Genomic DNA, 11,698 nt, shown 5'->3' with positions numbered 1-11,698 from the left:
AAAGGTACTTATGAATACAAGGGTCGGAGCCCAAATAAGTGTGGGACTGCCACGATTCAATGGGCACTCATTTATCTGCTATGTATTACTTTTATCTGAATGAAAAGGAATGTATAATACTTTATTTCCTTGATTGCATATGAAAATAATAATACAAGAAATAGGAAAACAATGAAAAATAAATTATTCTTCAGACATAATAAGTACACATACAGGATAGAGGGTGAGACAGAGAGAAAGAAACAATAAACATAAAATGTTAGTAATGAATACACAGTAATTTGGTCCAGGCCATCATGTCACTTATTTTAATAGGTTGCTTTTGACTAAGTTTACTTTTTATTCTACTTCTCAAACATTTCAAGTTGTTTACAGTTTTAAAGTCAGCTCCTATTATTAACATGTAAAATCTTTAATCTATAATATGCTGTCCACTTCATTATTTTTTTGAATCTTTCAATATGCTTTCTTAAGACACAGAGTCTCAGTGAATCTAAAATGAAGGAAAAATATAAGTAGGACATTTCCCATAAATCAGAACACTGTTTCAATTTTCAGGTTTAAAATCAAACACCAGGAATTTATAAAATGAACCCAAGAAGCTCCAAGTCATACCTGAAACATTTCATTAACATTTTTGTGATATATATCTTAAAAGTCCTGTACTCTCATCTTAAGTAAGAGAATATGGAAATTAAAAGGCAATTCTTATTTATCATACCTAGCTAAATGCCAAACACTAGACAAACTGGTTGATGTCCCCTATATTAGGGCTTCCTGGGTAGCTCAATGGTAAAAAGTAATGCCTGCCAATTCAGGAGATGCAGGAGAAGTGGGTTTCATCCCTGTGTTGGGAAGATCCCCTGGAGAAGGGAATGGCAACCCACTCTGTATTCCTGCCTGGAAAATTCCATGGACAGGAAGAGCCTGGTGAGTTGCAGATCATGGGTCATAGAGTAGGACACGACTAAGTGAAGGAACATGCATTCACACCTTTATTTTATTCAAATAGAAGTTAATAGCAAATTACAAATGTCAAACTGGAAAAGTATGTTTACTACTAATATGCCAGAAAGATCATAATTTTCAGATATAAATGGATTTCACTTTAAAGCTTAAAATATGGCAAAATAAATAATAGGCAAAATAATCCATTTTAAAAGAGACTTTTCTCCTTATTACATATAATTAGAGGCTCCCCTGGTGCCTCAGATGTTAAAGAATCTGCCTTTAATGCAGGAGACCAGGGTTCAATCCCTTGGTCGGGAAGATCCTCTGGAGAAGGGAATGGCTCCCAACTCCAGGATTCTTGCCTGGGAAATCCCGTGGACAGAGGAGTCTGATGGGCCCCAGTCCATGGGGTCACAAAAATCAGGTAATTAACCACATGAAAGTGTGCTCATTTGTGTTCACTAGTTAATGCATTCAAATTTAATGTCCATTTAGATGATATTTTCATCTGTCATTTTTATAAAGTGTCCTTTGTGGTGCAAGTCTGTTGACATAGAGCGCTGATGAGTTGCGGGTGTCAGTCAGCCTCACTTTTGTAGGCGTGTAATTGGGCACAATCTCTTAAGAGGTAATTTCCACCGTCTCTAATATTACAACTGCACATGGACACGGATCTAGCAATTTCGTTCCTGCAGATACTCTTGCTCTCAAGGACAATAGCCATCATTGCAACACTTTCTAAGGCAGCAAAAGATAAAAAGTGACTTAAAACACATCTGAAAGGAGTTTAATGAATAAGAATGCTTACAGTAATACCATCCATTGATAGAGCCATTCATAAAAACAAAGCAGATACATAAGCAATGGTATCTAAAGTCTGTTTTAAAGTGAAAAGTAAGAGGATAGAATTGTATGCTAGAATGATAAGTCAATTAAAAATAGGATAATACATATTACATGCATATACTCATATGTTAACAGTGTATATTTAGAAGGATGCCAACAAGAGCATAGGTTTGTATTCTCCGTGTGAGGAGACATTTGCTGGCATCAGCTACATGAGCCATGCCTAGTTGTTAAGATGTGCTCTTTGGTAAAATTGAAATACATCATTATCACGTGTTGTACTAAACAATATGTCTTTCAACCAGATTTATTCTAGAAAGTGTGAAACTGAAATGATCATGGTTAGACATCATTTCTTATTCTGATGTTGAAAAAATTTATTCAATAAATCTCTATCGAATGCCCAAGACTCTGACTCTTCTCACAAAAATCAAACTTATTCTACTAAAAAAAATTAATGTTTTCTGAAACCTCATCTTAGTTGATGGACTCTTATTAACAATTGCACATCCTTGAGAAGACAATAGCAATTGTCTTCTGATTTAGGCAGGAGGGACAGTGATATTTTGGACAGAATGAGGGAACACAGTAAATTTATGGAGGAGGGTCGGTGGGAGCAATTATGACAAACAGTACCTCAGGTCGGTGGTCAGAATTAAGAGCCCAGTGATAAATCACACTGAGAGTACTTACCCACTGATATGATGTGATGAAAATAGCACTTTATCCCTGTGGTTGGTTCTCCAATGACCTATAACCTTGGCCTAATTGTGAGTAAAATATCAGACAAACCCCCAGGGAGAGTTTTAAGGCAAAGTGTCTAACTAGTCCTCTTCAAAGCCATCAAGGTCTTAGGTCATTCAAGAAAAGTCAGAGGAATCATCGCTGTCTGGAGGAGCTGAGAAAAACGAAAAGTGAATATAATGTGGCTGCTTGGATCACATTCTGGAGGAGAAGCAATGGCACTAGTAAAAAAGAGTCAAATAAATGAAAGTATGGATTTTAGTTAAAATATGTGATATGGTCATTAACTAGCTGTGACATATGTACTGTAATAATATAATCTGACAAAGGGGAAATTGAATGTGAGGTGTATGCAAACTGTGTATTTTGACCAACTACCTATAAATATGAGTTCTTCTAGTGGCTCAGACAGTAATGAATCTGCCTGCAATGTGGGAGACTTGGGTTTGATCCCTGGATTGGGAAGATCCCCTAAAGAAGGGAACAGCTACCCACTCCAGTTTTCTGGCCTGGAAAATTCCATGGACTATATATTCCATGGGGTCACAAAGAGACAGAAACAACTGAATGACTTTCACTTCACTTCACCTGTAAATATAAACCTATTAGAGAAGTTAAAAGTTTATGAGAAATGAATAACTTATTTAACACATCCTCACAATTTACCTGTGTTGTACCATGAGTCATGCACTTGCTCATTTTTAAATGTTGAATAATATCCTATTGACTGTATACCACATATTGTTTATTTATTCATGAAGAAATGGATGCTTTGGTTGCTTAAACATCTGATTCTTTTGAATAATACTGTAAAGAACATGGTTATACAAATTTGGAATAAAGGTTCCTTTCAACTTATTTGCCGATTTATTAATTGGGTTGTTATTAGTCACTGATTTGTAGAAATTCCTTATATATTCTGGATATGAACTCCTTATCAGATATGTCTTTGTTCCCTTCCATTTTGTGGGTTGCCTTTTCTCTCTGTTGATTGCATCCTTTGATACACAGAAGTTTTAAATTATGATACAGTCCTATTTACCTACTTTTTCTTCTTGTGCCTTTGTTTTTGGTGTCATTAAAAAAAAATCATTGCCTACTTTAATGGCCTGAATCTTTTCCTCTCTATTTTTTCTACATGTTTCAAGATTTTAGCTCCTATGTTAAGGTTTTTGATCCATTTGAGTATATTTTGATATGATGTAAGCTAATGATCTACCTACATCCTTTTACACATAGACATCTAGTTTTGCCAAGAAAATTTGTTGAAAGACTCTTTTGCCTTTGGATGATGTTAGCAAACTTGTAAAAAATCATTTAACCATTCATGTGATGGTATATTGCTGGCTCTCTTTTCTACTCTGTCTATATATGTCTGCTCTATATGTCTGTCTTTATGCCAGTACCACACTGTTTTGATTATTGTGGCTTTACAGTAAGTTTTAAGATCAGGAAGTGTGAGATATCCGAATTTTCCTCACTTTTCTTGCACCCATTTCTCCTCCCCTTGCAGAATCTATGAGGTATACTGGCTATCTATTTTCCTTTTATCTCGTAGATATTCTTTGATGGAAACATCAGTAACGCACTTCTGACATTTGCATCAGTGGAATCCATGGTGGGCTCCATGCATCTTTTTCTATCACTTTTCTATTACACATCCCTAACGGTATTTTTCATATGGGCATTTCTCAAGGTATAGATGAAGGGAGTTAACATGGAAGTTATTAAAATGCAGAAGGTAACAACTGCTTTATCAATAGGTAAAGTAACTGGTGGTCTCAGGTACACAAATGTGCAGGGCACAGAGGATATGATACCGCTGTGCTTTGAGAGACACAATGGAGAGGGCCCAGCGCCTCGCCTCCAAACCGTGGTTTCCTAGGGAGCGCAGAATGAGCACATAGGAGCCCATCAAGAGGAGGAAGTTTAACAGACAGAGGAATCCACTGTGGGCAACAACAAAGAATCCTGGAGTGTGAGTGCCAGTGCAGGCAATATCGAGCAAAGGGTTCAGATCACACAAAAAGTGGTCTATGACATTAGGGCCACAGAAGGGTAATCTAAAGATGAAGAAGATCTGCATGATTCCATGAAGAAAACCTCAGACTTAGGTCACTCCAATTAGCAGCCCACACACCTGCCAGTTCATGACATTTGTATAGTGCAAGGGTTTGCAAATGGCCACATCATGATCATAGGCCATCTCATAAGCAGGATGACTTCAGTACCTCCAAAGAAATGTTCCCCAAAGATTTGGATTAGGCATCCATTGAATAGGATGGTTTCTTTTCATGGAGTGAATCTGTGATCAGTTTAGGAATATTCACAGAGGAATAGTAAGTATCAATACAAGAGAGATAGGCCAGGAAAAAGTACATGGAAGAACTTGGTAATGGACTGACTATGATGGTTGCCATGATGAGCACATTTCCTACAAGATTTCCTAGATGACAGAAAACAACAAATACAATTTATTTTCTGCATCTTTGGATTCTGTGTGGGCTCCAGGAGAACAAACTCAGTCATGTTCCTATTCTCCATGTGTCTTATATTATGATTAATTAAATTACCTGAAAAAATACTTTTTTATTAGCTCAACTGTGAGATCACTAAGTCTCTACATGTAATAAAAAGATAAATGCCTTGATTCTATTGAGTTCCAAATTCTTTTCAGTTTTTCTTTTGATATAGGAAAAAAAGTTTCTGATCTCTGAAATCATCTCAAGGGCAGGAGTTAGACACATGAGGAACTCTGTGAACACACAGGCAGGAGATTGAGCACATTTCATCATGTGAGATGCTCAGAATCTAATATGAATGAATAGATCTCACATTTAGTTGCAATCAACCTGAAATGAAAGGTAGAAAATGGGTATAAAGGCTATGAATGTAAAGCCAGGGGATTTTCCCTTTATTCTTAGGGAATTGGGAGCCGTGCCAGGTAACAGAACATGAGAGGATAAGGATGAAGACAGGTTGAGAAAGAGTGAATGTGGATGTTATTCTAGGAACGACCTTTGAGTGATCCGTATGACGTGTAATGAGTTTAAGTAGGGGGATGGAGAACACAAAGGGTCACTGGAGTCAGACTCTATAATGATTGACATAATGCGTAACGGAGCATCGGTGATGGGAAAGTAATGAAAGGATACAGAAGCTGCTGTAATATAGTTAATGTATTTTTAAATACAATAACTTTGTAATAACTAATAAATATACTTTTAATGCTTGTGGTATGCATGGCATGATTGCAACCTATGTAAGTGGTATCATTTCATCCATAAAACAGATGAGAAACAATCTAATTATATAGTACTAATAATATAATAATAATATTAGCTAAAGCTAACTGTAAAGGAAAGATACTTTGTCATTTAGGCTTCATTAGAAACACATAAGGTGGTGATAGCTTATGGCGAACTGTGTCGGATTCGTGATCTCTGAAGAAGGTTGAGCTTCAGGACTGGGGACCAGGCTTGATCCCTAAAGAGCTTTCATCTAGCAGAGTTTTATAAAGTATGAAAAGAGACAGAGAAAGCTTCTGACATAGACATCAGGAGGGGGACGGAGAGAGCCCCCTCCCTAGTCTTAAAAACGGGAATTAGGTACTTTTTCAGTTGATTATTACAGTAAATCAAAAGGATGTCTCAAGGTTATAAAGATCTTACTAGACCCACTCCAACAATTTACATTTTAAGATGACAGGATTAGAACTAACAGTAGAAAGATATTACCAGACCCACTCCCATAATATGCATTTACTCCCATAATATACATTTTAAGATAACAAGATTCGTCAGAAATTTCTTCTTAAGGAGAAACAAGCAAGATACATTGTTATAGTGACTAAGACATATAGAAAAAAGCATTTGTCCTTTTCTCCTTGAGATCACCAGACCCCTTTCTCCTCCTTGGGGACCCCAGACTTCTTATCAACCTGCCTGGGAATTGGCTGTCTCTGTAGTTACTACTATCATTTTTATACTTATTTTACACATTAGGAAGGAGAAGTGTAGAGTGCCTACCTCAAATCAGGCAGCTGAAAAGGGCAGAGCTAAGATTAGTTTAGATTATGCTTTTTTTTTTTTTTACTTCAAATACTTAATTCATGCCCTATGTCATTATTATCATGTCCATTGAGTCCGAGATCCTATCTAAATATCTCATTTCATTGACTATACTATAGCACACTTTTCTGATCTGCTAAGTTAGAACACCAGGAAGGATAATTTAGGTACTAACAGGTAGCAGAGTTGTTTCCGGATGACCCACTTTCTCTTTAATGAATAACTATTTTTTTAATACATTTCATAATTTATTTAACTCATCCTCTTTTTTTCTTTTCTTTTTTTTTTCCCATTTATTTGTATTAGTTGGAGGCTAATTACTTTACAATATTGTAGTGGTTTTTGTCATACATTGACATGAATCAGCCATGGATTTACATGAATAACTATTTTTATTCTTTCTTTTTTTTTTTTTTTTACCTGTTCTCTCTATCATTCATTTGTTTTATTCCTCTTTTTCCCTGGTAAGTTTGTTCAATGTGAAGAAGCTAAGAGTTCCAAATACTTATTTATGTGTGACTAAAGGGCATGAGAAAAATTAACTTGTTTTCCTAATAAGCTAAATAGACAAATGAAAGCTGTTTATTACATATGAGATGCTTCTGACTAGCATAGTGGGGAAAACTTTAGGGAGAACACTATGATGCCAAAACTTTATGTCATTATTTCTTAAAATATTCCCCCTGGAATTCAGAGAAGAGCATTTTTTTTTTCACTGCTCTGTGAAAAGGTTGCTATCAAAAAGGATGGTCAGAATTGACACTTAGTGTCCTCTCACAGGTAGGTGAAAAACCTTTTCCATGTTTTACTCTAGTGAAGTAATTACAAAATTAACCATCAAAAATTTCTAATATATTTCCATATCTATTTTGAATGCACTTTTTACCACAGAACTCTGCAAAAGAAATAGTTTTTTTTAAGATTTATTGTTAATATAAGAAATAAATGAACACAAATGAGGAAAAATGATGTTATGAACTCAATGAATCTGACATGTTAAAACTCATTATTGTAATTAAATAATAGAGGAATGTATTTCATGCGTTATTGTTTTCATTACAAATTCTAGAGACAGCAGAGTGTAAGAAAGTTCATACATAATGTTGATGTAAGGTAGTGTGACAAGATAAACCCTCACTAGGAGCTAGGAGTCCTGGAAATAAGACATAAGGTTCATGGAGACAGTGACCTTCACATAGCTTTGGGAGAATAGCAACTTTTCCATCTCCATGTGACAACGTCGCACAGAGTATTGTATATCACAGTATAGAATCATTACTCCTTATATTCTCCCAAAATAGCATCATAAGTTTTTAATTGACACTTTCCACATTTCAAAGGTTTAATTTGAAAAGGTGAACACCTAATTCTCAGAAAACTTTTGGAAGAAACATGGCCATGAAGAGCCTGAAAAGTATAATTAAGGTGAAAGATAATGTGCCATGTCTGTGGGATGAGCACCGCTGAGAAATATTGGGTAGAAATATTTCCTTTTCATCAATATTTGTACCTGTCAGTATTCTTCCACATTTGGTCTTATTTACCCTGAACCCTCCACCAGGCACCAGTTCTATGTCTAATAAGATTTGAAAAGAAAAGAAATATTAATTTATCGATATATCTATATCTATCTATCATCTATCTATCTATCTATCTATCTATCTATCTATCTATCTATCTAGCATGAATAATGAGCACCTTGGGGGCACTTTTTGACTCGCAGGCCGGCTGTTTTCTAATGTGTCTGTGGGTCAGATAATCAGGAATCGTGGGGACAGAGTGAGGAGCTCAACGAGGGTAGATTATATACTCTTTTACTTGGACTATTGAGTGATAAATAATCTTCGGACAATCTGCTAAACTTTTCACAAAGAATGGCAAGTTCTGCAAAGAAACAAAGTGAGTGTAGAATTTCCTCTAAAGATGGACATCTAGGGCAACTGAATCAGAGGGAAGTGGACAAAGAGCCTCCTTAAATTAAGCGATGCTTCTCCCTGTGGCCTCTGCCATAAGACAGCTCTTTAAGCATGGAAGAATCTGCCTAATGCTAACTAGATAATGTTTCACCCTTATCCATTTTTCAGCCTTGCCTGCCTGCTTTTCTTTTAGCTCTTCTCTCCTAGCGCCCATGTCAAAAGATTATCTCTTTATTTTTAACAAATATAGTCATTTTAAATTTGTAACATCCATTTGAAGAGTAGAAGTGAAGACCGTATCTATTGAAAACCAGCATTGCTTCTTTTTAAAAGTACATCTTCTGGCTTCTCCTTCTTTGCTTTTTTCTGAGACTTGCAAATTTTCAGATACTTGAACAATACAAACTCTTCTGGGAATAAGACCATGATTGGATCCTATACCAACCATCTGATGACACACAGCCATCTCCCCAAATTACTCCAGATCTAAGATACTTAAGAGAAAAATACTAACTTTTGAGTAATAACCCACCATCCTTCATTTAATACCGTAACTTCAGGAATTCTGAGTATTCTAAATAGCGTTTTTAGAAGTTGGAAAGAAAGATAAACTGGGATATATGAGATAATGGCATATGAAATAATGTTTATTTCTGATTGTTAGTATTTGTCTAATACAAAATTTCACATTCAAGATGATAACAGCAGATTATTTAAAGGGTATATTTCCTGTTCCATTGCTCAAGCTGCAATAATTGGTAAGAGTTCAAGGAAGAGATAGAACATATTAAATATATGTATACATATGTATGATTATGTATCTCTATGTTTAGCAATTACTGTTACATAAATGTTTATGTATGATGTTTTTAACAGAGTTAAAGGTGTAGTGTGACTTTATATCATGAACCTCCATAGGCAGTCATGTATATCCTAAATCCCAAGTGATATACCATGAAAAACATGTGCCATAAAATTTTTGGAAATGACAAACAAATGAAAAAAATAACAGACATATCTCTTAAATATACATTCAACAAATTGGAAAATTTAATCAATAATGATATCAAACTCAGCAAGCTTTCTAAAAAGAAGATCTTATAGGAAATTATTACTTTCAGAAGCTTATTTGAAACTCACAGTAAACCTTTGCAGTGGCCATTAAAAATTACACACAAAGTGTTAACATGAGTCATAAAGAAATCACAGGTACAATGGCCTCCAAAAGCAATATTTCATAATATCATGTAACATCCTATGAATTATTTCCTTATTTTTTGCAGATTGATCATTTCGCACTCATCTCTTCTCCTCTTTCATGAAATCATGCAGCTGAAAAATAATGTGACTGAGTTTATTCTGCTTGGGTTGACACAAGATCCTGTTAGGAAGAAAATAGTGTTTGTCATTTTCTTGATTTTCTACTTAGGGATATTGCTGGGTAACTTGCTGATTATTGTTACCATCAAGATCAGCAGGGCACTTGGGAGTCCAATGTATTTCTTCCTTTTCTACTTATCCTTATCTGATGCCTGCTTCTCTACTTCCATAGCTCCTAGGATGATTGCTGATGCCCTTTTGAAGAATGCCACTATCTCTTTCAGTGAGTGCATGATCCAAGTCTTTACATTCCATTTCTTTGGCTGCCTAGAGATCTTCATCCTTGTCCTCATGGCTGTTGACCGCTATGTGGCCATCTGTAAGCCTCTACACTACATCACCATCATGAGTCATCAAGTCTGTGGTGTGCTAATGTCCCTGGCCTGGTTGGGGTCCTGCGTGCATTCATCAGCTCAGATTTTTCTAGCCTTGAGTCTGCCTTTCTGTGGTCCCAATGTAATTGATCACTACTTCTGTGACTTGCAGCCTTTGTTGAAACTTGCCTGTACAGACACCTATGTGACCAACCTACTCTTGGTGTCCAACAGCGGGGCCATCTGTACAGTGAGTTTTATCATGCTGGTGTTATCCTATGCCATCATCCTGCACTCTCTGAGAAACCACAGTGCTGAAGGGAGGAAAAGAGCCCTCTCCACCTGCATCTCCCACATCATCGTGGTCATCTTGTTCTTTGGTCCTTGCATATTTATATACACTCGCCCAGCTACCACCTTCTCCATGGATAAGATGATAGCTGTGTTTTATACAATTGGGACACCTTTGTTCAACCCTCTGATTTATACTCTGAGGAATGCAGAAGTGAAAAATGCCATGAGGATGTTATGGAGTAAGAAGTTGATGCCAGATGACAAAAGATGGATAGAAATTCCAAGACTTATTCAGTGTTTGAACTGACCTAGAAAAAGTCCATAGAGACCATCCTCTTCTCATTGTGAAGTCAGTGTAATTCTATCTTCGGGCGTGACAGCCTCTGCCCTTAAGGTTGAAAAGCAGTGTGCACACACATGCTCCTTAGCGCTGAGCCAGCCTTACGTAGAGGACGAGGGGGCGGTAGGTATAAGCAGGCTCTAAAGCCCAGTAGCTTAGATGCTGCATCTCTATGTCTCTCGCTTGCCTGGTATCAATGTCTATGTGGTTTTCATCTAATGTGGTCCCCACCCTTGCTGTCTACTGTTTGCTCCTATGTAACCTTGCGCTATGTTCTTATATACACAACTTAGTATGTTTTTTGTTTTCTCAACGTTTATTAAAAGCTTCTCTTTCATCATATCTATTCAATGCCCTTCAATTAGCTTTTTTCCCCCTGATTAATACTAGATTCAAATAACTGCAAAAGCTTCATGTAGTAAGAGACAGTATATAATCTAGCATTTTTTTTCTTTCAATTATTTATTGTTCACTCCAAATTCTTACCATATGTTTAACCAGACCCTTCCTTCTCAGATGGAAAGTTAACATTCTGAGGTCAGTTTTTTCAGTCTTAAGAAGGTTTTAATTGTTGAGTTTCCTCTCAGTTTAACATTTTAAATAAAATCTACACTGTGCTCCTCACGTGACTGAAGTGACTTAATTCACATGCACACTGTGCTCCTAATACGATGTCTTCTAATTTGGGGACAATATTAAGGTTTCTCTTGAATCATACCAAACATGATATTGAAAAAATAATGGTGGACTATTATAAATATAGCATATATATTACAAAATCAATAGATTTATATGGGGTTGGAGATAGAGTGTAGACAGTTGATGTTAGTGAATTTCAAAATA

At 36.1% G+C, this 11,698-nt stretch overlaps 1 protein-coding gene and 1 pseudogene across 1 annotated transcript; one reads left to right on the top strand and one right to left on the bottom strand.

Annotated features, from left to right (window-relative positions):
- Positions 1 to 4,118: 4,118 nt before the first annotated feature.
- LOC139037232 (olfactory receptor 4C13-like) lies at positions 4,119 to 5,085 on the bottom strand (annotated as a pseudogene).
- Positions 5,086 to 9,853: 4,768 nt separating this feature from the next.
- On the top strand, positions 9,854 to 10,822 carry LOC110125074 (olfactory receptor 4C16-like). Its single transcript, XM_020873919.2, has one exon. It carries the CDS (start codon positions 9,854 to 9,856, stop codon positions 10,820 to 10,822), a length of 969 nt encoding a protein of 322 aa, XP_020729578.2.
- The last annotated feature ends 876 nt before the right edge of the window (positions 10,823 to 11,698 follow it).

The sequence above is a fragment of the Odocoileus virginianus genome, chromosome 10 (genome assembly GCF_023699985.2).
Source record: "Odocoileus virginianus isolate 20LAN1187 ecotype Illinois chromosome 10, Ovbor_1.2, whole genome shotgun sequence".
Taxonomy (NCBI): Eukaryota; Metazoa; Chordata; class Mammalia; order Artiodactyla; family Cervidae; genus Odocoileus; species Odocoileus virginianus.
This window is presented reverse-complemented; position numbering and strand designations above follow the sequence as displayed.

Coding starts and splice junctions, on each gene's coding strand:
- LOC110125074 (XM_020873919.2), top strand. CDS start 9,854: ATGCAGCTGAAAAATAATGTGACTGAGTTTATTCTGCTTGGGTTGACA.